The 21001-nt window shown below is 42.6% G+C and overlaps 1 protein-coding gene across 2 annotated transcripts in view; it reads right to left on the reverse strand.

Moving 5' to 3' along the window:
* Positions 1-21001, reverse strand: part of HOMER1 (homer scaffolding protein 1) — a 116628-nt gene that overhangs the window by 71887 nt on the left and 23740 nt on the right. The window contains exon 2 of one of the 2 annotated variants that reach the window (XM_015427364.1): positions 4069-4225. In XM_015427364.1, the coding sequence (XP_015282850.1) occupies positions 4069-4225 (157 nt within the window). Of the gene's footprint in view, positions 1-4068; positions 4394-21001 lie in introns of those variants that run through there. The other variant, XM_015427363.1, reaches the window with a different exon arrangement.

The raw sequence follows: 21001 nt of genomic DNA on the forward strand, positions 1-21001 counted from the left end.
CTTTTCGGTCCCCTTCTAGTCTCCGTTTTGGCGATTTCACTGCGGTGCGCAAATTCACAAACAAATTGTCTCTTCTAGAAGGTAAACTATCGGCCGTCCAAATGCGTCTATTTGCGCTTTCCAAAGTCTTCTCAAAGGTGTTTAAAAATCGATTTAAATTGAAGTCCTCCTCAAAATGTCGGGCGCAACTTCTCGATGGTATTTTGGGATAGAGTAGGTCAGTTTGCCATTCTGCAGGTCCCGTCTGTTCACACATCTCAGTCCTCACCGCAGGAATGTTAAACAATATGCTTTTTTGCTGTTTTATAGCCTTCAATCAACTATTTCTTTACCGGAATCAGAGTTCTGGGAATCTTTATTCCTTATCCGCTCAACCGCTTAATTCAATTTGTTTTTTATCACAGTTCAGGTAAGCGGGACGTTTATTGTTATCTACGCGATCAAAACGGGTTTCGCATTGCTTCTTTTCACTCACTGTTGTTGCCCATCTTCAAGAGGTCGGCTGATGGAGAATTTAAACCGGTACACCGGCTCGAACGGTCGCTGGAGAGTTGCTCGGCACTTGCCTTCTTCGCGGGAGGAGATCAAAGCCTGTCTCCGCTTCTTCCGAAGCGGAGTCACGCCAATCTCACACTCCCTCTTAGGCACTGCTGCCTGCTTGTCCCCCCCCCTCGCTGGGGAGCGATGCGTTCGGGTGATAACTGCCCAAACTGTCAAAAGCGGCCGTCGCCCACTTCGCAGACTCGCGAAAGTGCGTCAGTCCTCCATCTTAGCTCGACCGGAAGCCCACACCTTTACCTTAACTTTGAATCCAGGGTCACTGGAAAGCTATTTCATACATTACTTAGAGGCAAACCTGGATTTGCCATTGACTGTGCACTGAACATACAGCCACAGCCAACCCAAGCTTCCTGAACATATTAGTTTGCAAATAAATATTTGTCACATTCAAGCCCCATTTTTTTAAGATGTACACCTAAGATGTTTTAAGTGTACTACTAAAAACATGAAGTGTAAAGTGGTCCTGAGACCTACTTGCTTTCATGGTCTGATTCCCTGTCCCAATATATACTTATAAGATAATTACCCAAACAGCATAAATCAAAGTGAAGTCCTAAACTGGGCTATACTGTCATCAAAGCCTTTACTTACACCCAGGTAGATGCAGAAACCAGAAAAGCAGGTGATTGGGATTATTTTAAACTCTGGACAGCCATGTCCTTCTGAGCACCTTTAAGCCACCCAATGACCCCACAAGCACACCCAAAAGTAAGTAGCCAGGCAACATCTTGTTCATTTACTTCATTTGTATCCCACTCTTCTCCCCAATGGTGACCCAAAGTAGCTTGCAACATTCTCCCCTCTTCCACTTTTATCCACTCCACAACCCTGTGAATTAGGTTAGATTGCGAGTATGTGACCAGCCCCAGGGTTCCATAGCAGATCCTGGATTGCTCAGATCATAGTCCAACACTCTAAACCACTACCCCATGTATTAAAAGAAAAGGTATAATTCTTTAGTCCCAAGGCAAAAATACTCTATATTAATTATTTAAAAGATCCCACCACCTTATTTTGCAGTACTGCTTTTGATGCATTAATAGGTCTACTGGTACATATATTTCGGTACATATTACAACTTTGGATTATTACATGGCATCTACTCTTTCCTTTCAAAGTTTAACAGTTCTGAAACCTTCAGGTGGCTCTACAGAAACTATTACAAAGCATGCTAGATTTTCATATAGGAAATTGAACTCATATATGACCTGGAAAGTTCCTCATGTGAGGTGTCACACAGTTCTTGATCACTTACAATAAGAACTCCTATATAATGGGTGGCGCTATTAAGCAACAGAGAAGAGGAGTAGAAGCACAAATTGAAGGTGGCATTAATATGGAACAGAAGGCACCTCCTATTGATAACAAAGGGATGAACTAACTCGCCTTCTTCTTCTACCTGGTCTGCTACCTTAAAAGACCCCTCCCCCACAGAGATATTTGCTGGTAGGTTAGTGTTTCCACTGATGAGCATTTCCACAGGTACAAGGATTTCTGCTTGTGGAGTTTCATTTTCCAACCTGCTACCTTCTGCAGCATCCCAAAACTTACTAAATTTAATTAGCAAATGTATTCCTTAAATCACATTTTTGTTCTTCAAGTGCTCCCAAGAACGCAGGCTGCATACTATACATATTTTATCCAAGTCAAATACAACTCAGAAATGAAAGACTTAGTTCAAAGCAGTAATTAGATCGTGAGAAGTTTGACACCCATAGCCAGATCAGTTCCCGAATCCAAAGGTCATCTTTCCTGGAGCTAGAAATAGAGACTTACCACAAGAGACTTAAATCTGCCACTCAGAAATACCAGAGAAAGATATACTTGTTCAATGCTTGGGTATGCTAAACTACAGCTTGATCTAAGGAATATGCTTTCAAAAGGGACAAATGTTACTGAAGCCCCAAGTCAGATGCAGTGCCACCCCTGTGGCACCAGGAATCAGGGCACTGTATGTGGTTTCAGCCCCAAGCCACCCAAAGAATCTGTTGGCCAGGAGACTTGCAGGATCTCTGGCTTGGGGCTGCAAGCAAGCACAGTGCACCAAGCCACTGGTGATAATCAGGCCAGCAAGGGTCTGTGTGGGGACCAGAACTCTCATGATGCTGGTGGGAGAGACGCTTGACACAGGCTCAGCATCTCCCTAGGGACAGCCCACGTCACATGTTCATGGTTCTTATTCCTGCCTTTTATTCAACTGAGGACTTGTTATCATTATAATTGTAGAAAACACTTTAGATTTCTATATTTAAGACATCCAGAGGGTGGTGCTAGATAATTGTGTAAACTAATTTTCCTGTGGAACACAACAGTTGTTTCTATTGCTGTTGTCAACAGTCCCCCAAAACATGAAACTGAACTCTTTGGAAAGTCTCAGAATACTGCTTTGCTTCTTACAGACAGGCTTGAATGTATACATTTTTTAAAAATCTTTCAGTGCTTGAATTAAACAAAACAGTGTCAGTATCTGCTTTACAGGCTCTTTCCAGAAATTAGGAGATTGTATTTTTAAGAGTATCTGCATCAAACCAAAAGTGGAGGGAGGCAGCTGGGTTTTTTAAAGTAACAGATAAAGAACTCACCAAAACTTTGGAAGTTCAAAGCCCCGAAGATGATTCCTCACTGCAGGCCAATGAGCAGAATGAGAATTTTTTTTAAAGCTCTCTCTTCTCCCTGTATCTATTCTCCTCCTATTCAGGTGAAACTCTCCCTTCATTTGCAATCCAACAGACATTTTTTCAATGACATATCTATTATCTAACTACAAGCTTTCTTCCCTTTCTATAAAGTCCAGAACTCTCTGTTGTCCCCAGGCAAATTTAAAAAGTTAGTCAACATCCCAGTTCTTTTGTGGCACTTTTCAAGCCATATTATAAATAATCAAACTATTAATTTTACATAGTATTGTATTTACAATTAAATATTAAAATATGGACATGCCTGTATTTTGCCTAATGCAAGGATCAACCTGACTATTTCACGTTGACTTTAGAGCATTTTATCCATTTTACAAATGAAAGGACGGAGGAGCAGACAGGCTAATAAATGAAAACTTTATATAAAGTCTAATGGAAGTATTTTTGTGCATTAAAATACTTTGATCCATTAGAACATCACATGAAAATACCAGGTTTTGCATTAGAAAATGGAATTGTGTTAACATTTAATTAAAAAGTATGACCACTAAACAAATGTCTGCCACATTACTTAGGAGTACTGGTATTACTAAACTACATTCCACAGCAAATATCTGAGCCACTAACTTCAGTTATAAAGAATACATAAAAATATCTGTGACAGGCATATCTATATCAATAAACACACTTTAAATACATCTTTTAATAAATAATTATTTGCAAACACGACTCCAAAAGAAGTTTCTCATTCTGAATCATATTTCAAGAGACAAATGTGTTATAAGTAAAACACAGGCTAAAGTGAAACTTATGCTTAAAGGTCAAAGCATTTCTAGTAGTTTACCTGAGCTTAAACAGTCAAACAGCTTACCTTTGAGCCATCCAAGCTGATTATCCTATAGACATTTCTTGTGCTGTCATAGAAGTAGGATACAGTAACAGCATGCTTGCTGGTGGGAACCCAGTTCTTCTTCGTATTAGGATCGATCTGGAAGACATGAGCTCGGGTGCTGTAGATGGGTTGCTCCCTGAAAGGCAAAAAGTAAAAGTGGTGAATCTGATTTGGACGCAATATGGTTGTACATAAGTCATTTGGATATTCCATCCATCGTGTCCTACAGACTTGACTTTGCATGAGTAATGTATTTGCCCCCACACAAGATTTTATGTGTGGAGTGAGATATAGCTGCAAAGCACATGAATGGTACTCACAAGCAAGAGATACAGAAGTCCTTTAAAACAAATTGAGTGGCCAGCTGTACAGTCAGATAAAAAAGACATATCTAAATATAGAGGCACTACTGATCCACCACCTTCCCTTCCCCCTCCATCCATCTGTCAACCTCTTTAACACTGGCTGTCAATAAAACTAGTGTAATTTCCTTGTATTGAGGAATACCTAGCTGTATTGTTTCTCTAGTCTCTTCCCCACGAGAATTCAATTTCTGATTATGAGCTGCAATTTACTGAACAATATTTGCTAAAAGATAAACTCTAAATGATTGATCAGAATGTTAAAAGTAGCCAAGCTTGATTGAACCAATGATCCATCTAGACCAGCATTCCATTTCCAGCAGTGGCCAGTCAGATGCTATAGGGAAGTCCTCAAGAAGGGACCACAGCCCTCACCCACTGACTACACCACAGGCATCTGACAATCAGTCTCTGAAGTCAGAGGCCCCATTTGGCTGTCCTGGCTAATAACCAACAATAAATTTATCCTTTACCAATCTGTCCAAACACAAATCCATCAAAATCCATGGCCATCACGTCACCTCACAGCAGTCAACTACCCACTGCGTGAAGAAGTATATCTTTGAGTCTTGAATGCATTGTTAGTTTCATAGGCTGACCTTGAATCCTAGTATTATGGGAGAAGGAGAAACATTTCTCTATCTGCTTTCATTACACCATGCATAAAAAGTTATGTGCAAGACACCACAGACTTTCTGAGGAAAATAAAATCTTTGAACAACCTCCCAGAGAAAACTGTTTTAGCCACCATGAATGTGGAATCCCTGTATACCAACAAGCAATAAGAAACATGATTTCTGACTTTGCTACCAAACTGACAGCTGACTTTGCTACCAAACTGTCATTTTGTTCTCATCCATAACCACTTCAAATTTCGTGACAACTTATTTCTTCAGATAAATGGTACAGCTATGGGCACTCGCATGACCCTACAGTATGCTAATATCTTTATGGCCAACTTGGAGCAATGCTTCCTAAACTCCTACTCACTCACGCCTCACTTATACATGTGATACATTGATGGCATTTTTATTGTCTGGACACATATTCCACCAGGCATTCAATGACTTTCACCACATCATCAACCTGGCAAAGAACCAATCTATGCAAGAAATATTTTTTCTGGACACTACTGTAAAAATACCCAGTGGATGCATAGACACCACCTTATACCAGAAACCTACTGACCGACAAACATATCTACATGCCTCCAGCTACCATCCTAAGCATACCAAACGATCCATTGTATATAGCCAGGCTCTATGCTACAGCCACATCTGCGCCAATCCTACAGAGATTCTCACCTGAGGGATCTACAACACACCTTTTTGGAACTAAAGTATCCACCTGATGAAGTCAGGAAACAGATCAACAAAGCCAGAATGATACCCAGAGAAAACCAGTTGCAAGACAGGCCCCAAAGAGACAACAACAGAACACCACTAGTGGTCACATATAGCTCTCAACTCAAAACAGTTCAACGCATCATCAACAGCTTAAAACCTCTCCTGGATAATGACAGTTCTCTTTCACAAGTACTGGGGGGCAAAAAATTTCTTGCACAAAGATAGCCCCCCAATCTCAAAACAACTCCTCACTCACAATAATACAACATCTGATTTGAACATGGACACTGGTATCAGATCTTGCAATAAACCCATATGCCAACTTTGCTGCCACATACATCCGGACAACAGAATCACTGGACCTAACCAGATCAACTACACCATCTCAGGCTTATTCACTTGCTCATCTTCTAACACTGTATATGCCATTAAATGCCAACAGCACCCTTCAGTTCTCTACACAGGGCAAACAGGTCAAACCCTACACCAAAGAATAAATGGACACAAATCTGACATCAAGAATTACAAAACTGAGAAGTAGCTGTTTTACTGCATAGGAATTTCAGAAACAGACTGTAACAGGAGACTGCTGAATTACAAGTTATTACAACACTCAAGATAATGGAACCCCCAGGGCTTAACAGAGATATTGGGTTCTTATTTCACTACACATGCTAAGTAACTCAGTTTTTACTTATACCCAGATTTAAACTTTGTTGGTTTTAAAGGTGCCACTTGATTCAAACAATTTTCACATTTGTTAACTCTTTTATTATCTGTATGCTAATTTGCTGCTATTCACAGACCTTACGAACAGTATTATTCCAATCTTAGCTGTACTTATGCATCTTGACTCTAATTAGCCCTTCCTATCAACTACCCCCTCCCACCTATATGTAATGCTTGAGGAAATCTGTTCCAATGTATCTGAAGAAGTGTGCATCTACACATCCTAAGGTCTCTCAGTTCTCGCTCATACCCAAAATTGAACTCTGTTGGTCTTGGAGGTGCCACTGGACTCAAATTTAGTTCTTACATCTGTTTGTTAACTCTTGTATTTGTATGCTAATTTGCTGCCATTCATAGGTTTTACCAACTGTTTAATCCAATCTCTGCTGCACTTATCATCCAGTTACTTATGCATCTTGACTCTTAACTAGCCCTTCCTGGAAACTAGAATTAGGGTTGCCAGGTCCGAATGCTGTGCTGGCGGGGGATGGGTGGGAGGGAACTTTCCGGGAGTGGGGCAGAGGGCAGCAACATGCTGAAGTCACACAAAAATTACTTCAGCATCTCAGGAACGTCGCATGGCAATGCTCTTGCTTTTGGGCAAAACTCTATGGTAAAATCAGCCTCAAATCATAGTTTTGCCCAAAAACGAGAGCATCACCGTGTGCCATCCCAATGTCACTTCCATATGACACCAGCATGTTGCATTTATTTCTGGTAAGACTGCTGTTTGGGGCCAGGGTTTCCTCCTGCTGACCAGCTGGCCGATGGAGGACAGAAGTCCAAAAAACTGGGTGATCCCCCACTCCCAGCTGGGGAATGGCAACCCTAGTAAGGCCTGAGGAAAACTGTTTTACTGTATGTGAAGTGTGCGTGCACACGAAAGCTTTGTTGGTCTTAAAGGTACCACTGGACTCAAACTCTGTTTTGTTGCTTCAGATCAACATGGCTCCCACCTGAGTCTATCTTTAGTATTATGTTACCCAGCAGTCATCTTTTCTCTAAACTAAAAAGCTCTAAATGTTTTAATCTTGCCTCACAGAACAGACACTCCAGCCCCTTGATAATTAAGGCTGCCTTTTTCTGCACTTTTTCCAGCTCTTCAATTGAGATGTGGAAACCAAAATTATGAGAGAATCACTATACTGTCAGTTTTATTCTCAGTCTTCTGCTTGATCCCCAGCATGGACTCTACTTTTCCTTATTCATTCATTCATTCATTCATTTATTTAAATACATTTATATCCCGCCCTCCCCGCACGCGGGCTCAGGGCGGCTCACAGTACACCGATGTAATACAACACCATGGTCAACACAATCAAGGCACACAGTGCGATAAAAACGAATAAAACATTTTAAAACAGCTAACTACAGTGGGCATGCCCAAGGATCCCCCGCCTTTCTCCCCAACGGGGACCCAAAGCAGCTTAGATTATTCTCCTCTCCTTCATTTTGAGGAGGGTTTGTGGCTCAGTGGAAGAGCCTCTGCTTTGCATGCAGAAGGTTCCAAGTTCAATCCCCAGCATCTCAAGTTTTCAAAAAATGATCAGAGTAGGTGATGTGAAAGACCATGGAGAGGTGCTATCAGTCTGAATAGTCTATACCGACCTTGACAGACTGATGGTCTGACTCTGTAGAAGACTGTTTCATATAGGTCCAGGTATTTTATCCTCACAACAGCCAAGTGAGGTAGGTTAGACTGACAGTGCATGTCTGGCTAAAAATCACTTAGCAAGATTCTACGGCAAAGCTGAGATCCAAACCTGGGTCTCCCAGATCCTCTTGTCCTAGCCTGACATTCTTACTATATCATGTTGGCTTACCACTCCTACATGGTGAATTAATATTTTCAACAAGCTACCCAACCACAAAGGTCATTTTCTTGGTCTGTCGTTTTCAGTTCGCATCCCCATCAATTTATACGTGAAATGTGGATTTTCTGCCCCAATATGCATCACGTTACACTTAATGTTGAATTTTATCCATAATTTCATTGCCAGTTCACTCAGTCTGGAGGGGTCCTCATAATCCATTTGCATTTTCACCCTCCTGAACAAACTGGCATCATCTATAAAGTTTATTACCCCACTGTTAATCTCCAGTAAAAAATCACTTGCAGAGCTTCTGCTTGGCATGCAGAAGGTCCCAGGTTCAATCCCTGGCATCTCCAGTTAAAAGGATCAGGTAGGAGACGATGTGAAAGACCTCTGCCTGAGACCCTGGAAAGCCGCTGCCGATCTGAGTAGACAATACTGACTTTGACGGACCAAGGGTCTAATTCAGTATAAGGCAGCTTCATGTGTGTTTATGTGTTCATCAGTCCTCAAACAGATCCTGGGGTTGGGGACTAATAATTTCTCCACCTCAAAAATAATAATCTCCTTTAGCCATCATTCATTATGGCTATATATATAGTATACCTCCTTATGCCTAGAAAACACAAATAAGGAAAGTCAACTGTCCATTAACAGAAAAAGAACCAAGGAATATCTGATAATAGAGCTCCCCATATAGGACACACCCACTTTCATCCTAACTTCCTCTTTCCTGAAGATATGGCTTTCAAACTGTGCTTGAGTATTCATTACTAGATTCAGTCCCAAAGTACTAGTGGTCCTTTCAGGCTAGCTGCTTCTAGGGATTTGAATGATTAACACTTGGAATTCACTGCCACAGGGATTTGAATGATTAACACTTGGAATTCACTGCCACAGGAAGTGGTGGCGGCTACAAGCATGGACGGCTTCAAAAGGGAATTAGATAAGCATATGGAGCAGAGGTCCATCAGAGGCTATTAGCCACAAGGTATAGATAGGGACTCTGGGGCAAGTGATGCTCTGTCATCTTGGTGCTTGGGGGGGGGGTCAACAGTGGGAGGGCTTCTAATGTCCTGGCCCCACTGGTGGACCTCCTGATGGCACTGGTATTTCTGGCCACTGTGGGATACAGAGTGTTGGACTGGATGGGCCTTTGGCCTGATCCAACATTGGCATCTCTTATGTTCTTATGTTCTTATGAATGTGGGTCTCCCAACCTATACACCTTAACCACTATAGCACACTGACTCTAAAAAACTTATTTCAAGACAGCTGCACACAGTTGCTGATTTGCCTGGGTATTTTTTAAAAACAACAACCCCAATCTGTTGTTTCACTGACTTAATTTCTCCCACACCACCTGAATCTGATATTAGCTGGGGAGGGAGGGAGGGAGGATACAGCGGCTATAACTTTTTTTCTCCCAGAGAGTTAATATTAGTATCAGATGAGGATATTGCATGAGAGATCTTAGAAAGTGGGAGATCCTGATCATGGGTCATTCATATCTTGCTTTGAAACAGGATAATGTTTTCAAGCTTGCATATACAGAGAAAAGTAAAGTTTCTTGGCAGAATATGTCCTCACTGTTGAAGCCTCATCACCAAGATACCCAGAATATTATACTGAACCCACATGCATCTTCAACTCACCATGAATTCAAACTGAGTGTGTGTGTGTGTGTAAGCATACATGTTTGTATGAGAGGGGGACAACAATATACTGGCACTGTAGTACAAGCCAGAAGAATCTCAGGTTGCACACTTGAACCCAGGCTTAGACAATAAGATACAAATATGAGTTACATTTATCTACAATTTCCAAGTGAGTGTTCCAAAATCAGATCCATTTCCACCTCCCTCTTAGGCCCTGTCCTTCGCCTGATGACAACAAATACTGCACAGCCGTCTCTGCTGCACACTTGTAATCTGGATCAGATACCAGATTGTAGTTAACTACACATCTGACAAGCAATAGGTTCAGTTATCTATATCCCAATTAACATCATCCACTTTGGTACCCATTTGGGGTAGACAGAGGTCAAAAGGTGGCAGGTTAACAAGTAGGAAGTAGTAAAACTTACAGCTTACAAAACAGAGCTCCTGGGAACAAGCTCTTAGATGTTTTCACTGCTTGACAACTTGCATATTTTTGAAACATTACTGCAGTGGGATTAAACAGGCATACTTTAAGACATATTAGAAAAGTCATGGGGGGGGGGAATCTAACTCCCAGACACACCACAGAGGTAACAAGAGTCTATGACCACATCTGATCTTGTCTCTTCCTCTCTTTATAGTGGTGTCATCAACTCAGGGTGGCCAGGAGGGCTGATTTTTCTTTCAATTTGCATCGAATGTATCACAAGGCTTTTTAGGGTAATACTAACAAAAGCATCAAATACTTCTACTGTACTTGGAATTAGTAAAGATAAAGATGGATTATTTATTTATTTTATTATTATATTTCTACCCCGCCCTCCCCGCGAATGGGCTCAGGGCGGCTGATCTACTGATTACTGTGTCTACTCTGGGAAACTTCACTTTGAGATGGATGGTGCTGTGGCATATTGCTGACATTATCTATAATTAAGAGACAGACTGGAAAAGGTTTAGGGGGGGGAAGGAAAAAAGGACACTTAGACTTGAGTACAGCTGAAGCGGTAATTAGTAAATTAATTCATTATTCTCAGGTTAAAACCCAGTAAACTACATCTGGAATTGGAACAATTCTCCAAAACTTTCAGCCTAAAAACAGTTAAGAAATAAGACTTTAAGTACTTAAAAGGTTGCCACAAAGAAGGTGAAGAGCAATTTTTCTTCCCATGCACTTAAAGGTAGGGAAGAAGTACCAATTACAAATAATTTAGCAAAGTATATCATACAGCTGCATTGCTTACATATACTGGCTTATACAGCAGTAAACAAAAGCTTCCACAACACCCATATTCACCCTTGATAAAAAAGAAATTTTTAAAAATATAGTACTCACAGAGGAAACTTACAATGAAATCCTAAAAACACTCTCCAGGGAATAAGCCTCATTGAATAGACCTGGTAAGGATTGCTCTCACAGCAGACTACTTGCAGAGTTAGGATGAAGACAGACATAATATTTCAAGGACAGCTGAGCTGATTTGGAAGCACCCTTACTATGATCAGTCCAAGTGTAACTTTTTCTTCAGGAACAAACCCAGACCTTCAAATTTACAACAGAAGCCAACTAGACTATGCTACTGGTTGACACTTGGGATGATGTCCTTTCCAAACCCCAGTTTTTTGCTTTACTTTACAAATATTTACTTTTTTTTGCTTTACTTTACAAATATTTACTTTATCTAATAAGGAGTTCAGAATCAGATTTTTTTAAAAAACCAAGGGAGATGGGCAAGTCTAACTACCAAGGTGTTTTTTTGAATCACTAGAATATTAATCAGCCTGCGAAAATGCTGGAGGCCATGATTCAACAGTGACTTCCAACGTGAGGTCACTTTTCATGACATAGTCCTCTCCCTAAACTAGGAAACTTCTGCAACCTCCTCTAGCAAGTTCTGCTAACTATAAGAAGTTGAGGCAGATAGCATCTAAGAGCATTTCCATCTTAGGAATTCTAATATTAATGGGGAATTTGTGTGGGGAGCACTGACAAAAGCAGCTTCTGAACACACTCAAAGTGCAAATTTTTTTGCATATCTGTGGCCCCTGCCACATGGCAGGGGAAAAGCCGCCAAAAAGCGTGGCTTTTAAAAGCCGGGCCAAAGTTGAAACGGCGCGGCGGGATCCCACGGATCCCCTGGCCGCGCCGCCTTTTCTCCCCGGCATGTTCAGACGCCGGGGAGAAAACACAGATCTGACGGCGAGCCAGCCAAACTGCGCATGTCGGAGCATGCGCAGTTCGGCTAGGAGCCGGGGACTCGCCGGCGCAAGGATGCGCCGGCGATCAGACTCCCGGTTTGCAGCGCACCATTGAGATGAACCACCTCGGTAGGTGGTTCCAACTTGATGTGGATTATCGCGTGGATGGGCCAGTTCGGGGACGGAAGCACTACGCTTCCCAGATGTTGTGGTGTGATCGTGGCCATTTGCTCCGCCCCCGAACCGTCCCGCTCCCGGCCCAAATCCCCTCGTGTGAACGGGACCTCAGTTAGCCTAGCACAGTTTGCTATGCCAGTACAGTAAACACAGCTGAAGACAAATGTAGAGGTGGTGGCAGCCACAGAAATCTAGAGTGATTCTCTAAAGTGGCTGGGCTGTTGTTAAGGTCACTGTAACCCAGACTTCTGCATGACACACTTGCTTTCTCCTCTCCCTGTGTTACAACACTGAACTATCTGGAATGCACCCAAGGACATCCAGAAAGAGTTGTAAAAGCAACGTTTGGTAATAACAGGCAGATGGAAGATAAGAAACAAATGTAAAGGGCACTGATATGTTCAACCGACAATTCAACATTTTTAAAAGCTGAAGGCTAGTTACAAATATTCTGCGCTATGCGTTTCAAGACAAATATAATCTGGTATTCTACTCATGTCTGGTGAAGGCAGCTTTGACTCTCAAAAGGTCATTCCCTGAAAATCTTGTTGCTCTCTAAGGTGCTACCAGACTCAAATCTAACTGTTCTACTGCAGACCAGCATGGCTACCCCTCTGAAACGAAAAATAACATATCCCCAGATTCAAACAGGCAAACATTTCTTGCCCATAAAATATTTTGGTCAGTTGGATTTTGAGTGCTTTCCTTTTAGATTAGTAAGGTAGAAGATACCACCCTCTAGCTTCCTGACTTGGAAATAACATTACTCACTATGCTATTATTGATCAGTATTCTGTGCCTTATTCCACTTGGAGCATTTTGCAGTAGTGTCACCTTTATACTGCCTTCCTGGGGGGGGGGGGTTTGTATCACAAGAAAGACATCCCTTTCATTAAGTATTGTACTGATAGTGTGTTAAAAGTCAGAAGATTGTGCTTATTTTTATTTGCTTACACTAGAGTTCTCCAAATTTGTTGAGCATGTGAGCACTTTGGTAATTTTAAGTAATGATCACCCTGACCTGCATGGCCCAGGCTAGCCCAATCTTATCAAATTTTGGAAACTCAGCAGGGTATTTGGTTAGTAATTGGATGGGAGACCACCAAGAAAACCCAGGGTTCTCACACAGAGCCAAGCAACGGCAAACCACCTCTGAATGTCTCTTGCCTTGAAAACCCTGTGGGGTCACCATAAGCAAGATGTGTGACTTGACGGCACTTTCCACCACCAGTGACCACCACCACAAAATGGCTGCCATGGAGGGGGCTTCAGTGTTCTTATTTCTCTGAGGAATCTAAGCTCAAGCATACCAACTATTTATGTAAATGAATACATTGTGATGGGTAGTCATATTTAACATCTGGAAGTCTTTGTAACATTGGGAACAGGCAAATCCAGTTGAAGTCAATACTTTGTGGCTCAAATTACAATGAATTTAGTGTGATGTGCATGTTTTCTGGATAAGGCAGGTGTTAGGAGTGAAGTTTGAATCCCTCATTCTCCTCCCTCCTCATCCCTTCCAACTCTTCTATTACTCATTATTCTTCCATTACAATGAAGATCCATCCCCACTTTCTTTCTGGCTGATGACGGAACTGAGGTTGCAGCAAAGTAGTTTCAGGCAAACCCTCCCTCCCCCCCCAAACACATGAGCTGTGAACTGAGGCACTCGCTGCACCTCTAAGCTGGGGCTACTGCATGGATTTCATGGAAGGCAGTTAGACCTTGGCTCTTCCTCACCTCAACAGTCCCCATCTCTACAGCCTCTCTATCCTCCCACTGCCCTTAGGACACTTTGATGCCAGCAGAAGAAATGGCTTCAGGCAGAAGCGAAGGACAGGGAGACTCAAGATGGAAAGGAGTAGAGAAAAAAGAAATGAGCAATGTGAAAAGTGATAAAGAACAGAAAAAGAGGGAGCATGGATGGTCAATCCAGGAAAGGAGGGAACTTAAAGGAACAAGGAAAGAGTAAGGAAGCAGTTAGGAAAAGGGTAGCAAGGAAGCAAGCAGATACACTGGCAGGCATGACACTATGAACCATAAGGAAATATACTGAAGCATCAGCTATTTCCTCCAGCTTTTCAATCCCTCCAGGGCTCTGCTAACCTACTGGAATCCCAAACCTCTGCTTTTGAGACAGAAGAGCAAGGGAAACAGCTTCAAAACAAAATCATCACTACAAGAAGCCAAATTTCAGGTACTTGCCGGTTGACTTTTGATTGGTATACATTAAAACTTATCCTGGCCCCCAACAGCTGTGTGAGGCAGGAAGTAGTCTATTCTATTAATTTCACCAAGTCATGGTTTTCCTGTCCACTAACAGCACTGTGGAAATCATCCCTCAGGAGCTTGGGGTTAGTAACCAGCTCCCTTTTGTAATCTTGTACAAGAGCTCTCCACATAGCTGCCTCTGGGAGTCAAATGAAATATTCCCGCTCATATTCCTACTTGACCCTTGCTTTAGTCCTTTATTGATTATCACAGTATAGTGAGGTACATTTATTGTTGCATTGCACAAGGTATGAGTGTTAAAATGTAACCAATCTGCAGAAATAGCTAAATGTTTTGGCAAATGACTAACTGGGGCTATACATTTTAGGGCTGATCATACATGCGCATTCATCACTTGAAGAGTGAAGCATCCACTGACATATAGGGTTGGATCTGGACTATATTTTCCACTACTGCAAGGCACTTCTGTGAGTGGAACAGAAAGTTCCACCCCCTCCCCCAGCCTCCTGATCTCCCCAAACTGCTGTTCTTAGGGGACAGCAGACCCTCAGTAACTGCACAAGGTGCAAACTGAGGGTCTACAGCACGATGGCGGAGTTAGTGGAAATCATACCACCTCTTACATTAGTGAAAATTTAGTCTGCATCAACCCCACATGCAAATGACACACCACAAATCTAATATCCTAATGTTTCTTTGTCACTTGTCATTTCAAACAGTCCTTTCCATATGAATTAGTGCACACACACAGGAAATGAGCAGTGTATGTATGTGTACCAGTCCTGAGACATGAGCCAAATATTCCTTGATGTGTTACACATTAATTGCTGGCCCAGACTTGAAAGTGTGACATGAACACACCCTGTGCTGGCACCCCACCTCCATTTTCAGAATCAGCAGTTTTCAGCATAGTACAGGCTACAGTTTACCATTATGCTTGAACTAAACCATGGACAGCATTTCTCCTCTGAACCAGGATTTCTAGGTAGCTTCAAATACTACTTTATGATCTTGGTTGCGATGGGAAGTCCAAACCACATTTTGTCAGTCCAGATGTAAGTGGACTCTAGTTTGTGCTATACCAGAAGTTGCCAAGGGACTCTTGAGTATGTGTGCATGTGTGTAGGGGAAGAATATGCAGACAAGCACAGGGTACCCTGACATAATACAAAACTATGGTTTGGTGGGTGAAGAAATTCATTTTTTCTTTAGCAGTTTGAATGGAGCAAAACCTTCACCTTGAGTTTTTAAAAGTTTTTTGCCTTCTTGGAAGAGAATAGGCAGGAAGGAAGAAGTCAATCCATCTCAGCCACCCTTTTAGAAATGCTACTAGATCCAGCAAGACACAATGGGATGGTCACCCCCTCCTCCCAGTTAGACAGGTGATACCTAGCAGGGAACAGAGATATGGAGGAATTAAGTGTTAGAAAGACTTCAGGAAAAATTTCCTGGCAATTCCAGGAAAAGTTTCTTTGACCTGGCCTGACTTGGTCAGTGGGAGTAGAAAGACAGATGATAGAACTCCTAGGAGTAAGGTGGAGGCTCTTTTGTGCTGGTTCCATTGAGGAACACAGAATTCTCATCTGAGGTCTGTGGAAGGCAGCTATTGCTATTTACTGGCCTGCATTTCTGAGCAGAGGTTTCAAGGTAATAGTAACTCTGGTAGAACTTCTGTAACTTTCTAAGCTAAGGAGCCTACCTTATATTTAACATCCTGCTTGGGTATGTATAGAAGGAGAGACAGAAGAATTGCATTTTACTGTTTTCTTTTGAATCCCAGCAGCCAACCCAGCAGTCCGAAAGCCCCTCGGGGCAATTAGGTAAATGGGTACCTGTCCATAGGAGGACAGGGGGGTACCCCCTCCCTCGAAATTGGGCTCCAGCTGAGCGAGGAATTGAGAAGCGGCGGCAACACGGCGGCGGTCGGCACGGAGGAGATGAAGAGAGGCAGCGACATCCCAAGGAGGCAGTTGGCTCGGCAGCTGATGACGTGGCCAGCAGGAGGACGTCTGGAGCCGCAAGGACGGTGTGACGCCCACCGCGGCTGTGCACCAGGGCCCTTAACCAACAGCCCCCGACAGGAGTCGCCAGAGAGCTGAAAGAACAGTGGAGGCCGCAGAAGCCGCACCAGAGAGAACTGGAAGAAGTCGCCCACTCGCCGGATAAATGAATGATCGGAGCCGGGAGGGTACCTGGTAGGGCTCCCCCCACCCCAGACGTACTGTGGTCATAGTTAGGGTTTCTGCATAGGTCTCTGCACCATGCACCGTGTAAGCCGTTCAGAGCCCTTCAGGGGTGAGCGGGATACAAATTGAAAGTATAAATAAATAAATAAATAAATAAATAAATAAATAAATCCCTTGCTCAATCTGGTGCTGTCCTGAGGGTTTGCTTGTGGATATTTTCTTTTTAATAAATGCTCTATAACTTTTGATGCTGGTAGTGGTTCTCTGTACTACATGGACCTCCACCATCTTCGACACACTATTTTAAAGAAGTGTCAGGAGAAAGGGGGGGTCAGCTGGCAAGTGGCTATTCCCCCAGTGGTGCACAAGGCAGTAAGCCATTTCTGTGATAACCAGATGCTTGATAGCAGGAAACAGAGGCAAGGCCTAAGAACTGGGAAGGGAATCTGGGAGTCCTGGCCCTCCCAGTGGGCAATTCCTATAAAGGCCAGGTGGTGGTGGTGGCAGTTCATAGAGAAAAGCCCCCTCTGTGTGTGGGGGAAATTTTGGAGGGCATGGTGGAATAGGGCCTGCATGTCAGAGCAGGACTGTTTTGCCAGAGTTGTTCTCCCTGAACCAACCTAGAGCAGATATGCCCATTTGTAAAACTTCCTAATTTATAATCTACAAACTGTTATCTTGGTTACATTTGTTTTCTACAAATGCAACCTTATGCATCTCTTCATGGGAGTAAGCACAAATGAACTCAGTGGAGCTTACTTTCAAATGCACACACAGATGTCTGCATCATTTTATAATAAGTTATTCATAGTCCATTCGTATGTACAGTTGAGCTACTCCTTCAAAGGGTTTAGACTGGAGCAACTGCATAGAATTTTACTGTCTAAAAGTTCCAATTACAGAACTACCCTCATATTTTTAAAAACATTTTCTGCAAGTGGTGACATTTCTCAAAGTAGATTTGATCTTGGAAAGCCCTTCTAACTATAAAGAACATCAGCACATAGTACAGACTTAAACAGTTCTGATTTTAGCATACTCTTGAGTTGCTTAGCACCAAAAGCATTGTAAAAGCAAGATGGGTAGCCGTGTTAGTCTGTCTGTAGCAGTAGAAAAGAGCAAGAGTCCAGTCACAACTTAAAGACTAACAAAATATGTGGCAGGGTGTGAGCTTTCGTGAGTCACTGCTCAGTTCTTCAGATACTGAAGTGAGCAGTGACTCATGAAAGCTCATACCCTGCCACATATTTTTAGTCTTTAGGGTGCTACTGGACTCTTGCTTTTTTAAATTGTAAAAGTGGTTTCTCAGACAAATTACTTTGGCATTATGATGAAATTTATTATTTATTTATTAAATTGGATTTATTAGGCCATCCTTCCCTACAAGTAGGGCTCAGGGCAGTTTACAACAGGATAATATACAATCTCAGATTAAAATAAATTAAAACAAGCTGTCAGCGAACTGCCATTTCCTTGAGACACGTCCCATCCCCCTTCCTCTCTCCCAAAGCCTTATCCTGTTCATGTAGTGCCTCTGTAACTGCCAAGGTCTCCAGCTGGTGCGATGGGGTGTTATGTCTTAATGCTCTGGCTTGTTTAGATTTCCCATGTGAACTCAACCTGTGTTTATGAAATGGACCGTTGCTGTTCTCACACTGCTTCGCGCCTATTCTAATCTGTGAACCTGACGAGGGAAATATGCTCATTGGTTTAAACCTGGTTTGAAGTTCCTTTAATACACCGTCCCTGGGTATTGTAGTTATTCCTAACAATCTCTGTATGTTCGTGATCAACCATGCTTTGGAAATAAATCTTTCTTCTTTTTGAACGTGGATCTATTCTCCTGATTTGGGATCTAACACAAGCCAATAAATACCTAAGCATAAAACAACATTATCAAAGTGGCAGAAAGACAGCATATATAAGATGGTGGAAAAAGCTCCCACACCCCAGCCTCCTTGGGGGGAGGGGTTACAAGAGATGGGGACTTGTGTGAGAGTGCCAAAGGCTACCCCTGTTGCTGTCCTTAACTGAAGGCCCAGCAGAACATCTCTGCCTTGCATGCCCTGCGGAATGGTAACAACTCCCGCAGGGCACAGATGTCTTCCGGCAGAGCATTCCACCAGGCAGGGGCCAGGGCTGAAAAAGCCCTGGCCCTAGTTGAGGACAGCCAGACTTCTCTCAGGCTGGGGACCACCGTAGGGTTGCCAAATCTTCTTCCCCCCGTGGCGGGGGAGCATCGCCGCGGTCCGGGAGTCGTCCGGATGTGCGTGCGCGCGCCGGCAGCACGTCGCCGGAAGTGACGGGCGACGTGCTGACGTTGGGGGCGTGGCTGAGCTCGTTGGAGGGGAAAACCATATGGTTTTCCTCTCCGACGAGCTCAGCCACGCCCCCAACGTCGGCAACGTGGCTGCGTCACCTCTGGTGACGCAGCTTGGGGGGCGGGGTTCCCCCCGGGCCAGAATTCCCCTGCGGCGGAAATCGGGCCGCGGAAGCGGGGGGTTCCCCGCCCCCCGGCCTGATTTGGCAACCCTAGACTACCGGGAGTTTCTTATTTCCTGAGTGTAACACTCTTCCAGGGGCATACAGGGAGAGGCGGTCCCGAAGCCCTTTGAAATACACATGTGCGACCAAATTCACTCTGCCTGGTGATTTGTCTTCTCTTTATAGTTCCTTTGGAAGAGTTTGCCCAGAGAATGAAACTTTCAAAAGCAGGGAAGTTTTTCCATTGTTTTATCATTGTAGTGTTGTACCAGCTTCCAGTTTGCACAGCAACCCTTCTTCAGACATAAAGAGTTCCATACTATTTAAAAGCTTCAATTACTCATGCTGGAAATCTTTATATCATTGTAATCCATCAGATTCTGCATTGTTTATATTTGTTTTTAGTTATGTATTTTACTTGATTTATGTATTTGTGATGTTTGTCAGTTTTAATGGTAATAATAAAATATTAGGATGAGCTGGGGAAAATGCTGATCATCAGTTTTAAACAGTTAATGGAACACAGTATTTTTAGCTGGGGGTGGGGGAAATCAAGCATATTTTTACCTCACATTCTTTGTCTGCCAGCTAGCATCTTTCATAAATCCTAAACTACCGTGTTTCCCCGAAAATAAGACACTGTCTTATATTTATTTTTTCTCAAGAAGACACACTAGGGCTTATACCACAAATGCATAGAAATCCTGATAGGGCTTATTTTTTGGGTAGGTCTTATTTTCGGGAAAACAGGGTATACATACGGGGGGGGGGAATCTACATCTGACCACAACTCTGACCTTTATTTTTGCCATATGCATATTTTAGTATCAGCTAATAGTTGGAGACAGGCACTAGCAGGCTTCAGTATGTTTGGGGGGAGGGGAGACCTATAGTTCTGTTTCTAAACAAAGGTCAGACATAGTTCTGGTTCAGCTGCATATTAATGTTAGAACAGATCTAAAAGTACAAGTGAAATTTCAATAGCAGATAATGCTTAGCAATAGCATAAAGGAACTACCAGGCCTACTGGCCTAAGCAGCTTTAGCAAGCTCCACTACTATCCTGCTTGTGTTATCTTCACAGCATTTATTTAGATTTATTCTTCAAGTGCTTATCTGAAGCCCTTAATTTCTCAAAAACTAGTGCCCAGCATTACAGCTATTAAAAGGTCAAGTTCAAAGTTATTACATGGACCATGGCCACTGCATCCTGTTCATCTGCTGATTTTATGCATAACCAGATCTCCTTTAAAAATGGCATTCAGAAAACTAAATATTTTAGCTGTAAAATTTTTGATGGAGGACTTACCTTACCCACTCACAAACCCAGTAATTTAACAGTGGAATACTTATTTCAAAAGGGAACAGATATGAGGCAAAACCTCACATGCACACCCTCATCTGCAGTAAAAATGATGTCTGTATTCTTTCAGTAGGAAACACAAAATATTCAAATTATCCTACTGGAGAGCATGCCAGATTTACAACTTAGACAAGCCCACCTTCACTGAAGTCAGCTGCATAGACCTGTAAGCATGTGTAAGATCAACTTGCGATTCTGTTTTGGATTTTTGTGTGATAAAAATCTTGATACAGAGAAGCTGGTTACTAAGACAACAGATACTCTTAAAACTACACTTCATATTCTGTTTATCCTAAGGGTCAAAACAGATGCTGGGAGTTCTGTGTATAGAGCTCACTGGCTTTTTTAAACAGCAATCATGTA

The sequence above is a fragment of the Gekko japonicus genome, unplaced genomic scaffold (genome assembly GCF_001447785.1).
Source record: "Gekko japonicus isolate JY-2015 unplaced genomic scaffold, Gekko_japonicus_V1.1 scaffold2042, whole genome shotgun sequence".
Classification (NCBI taxonomy): Eukaryota; Metazoa; Chordata; class Lepidosauria; order Squamata; family Gekkonidae; genus Gekko; species Gekko japonicus.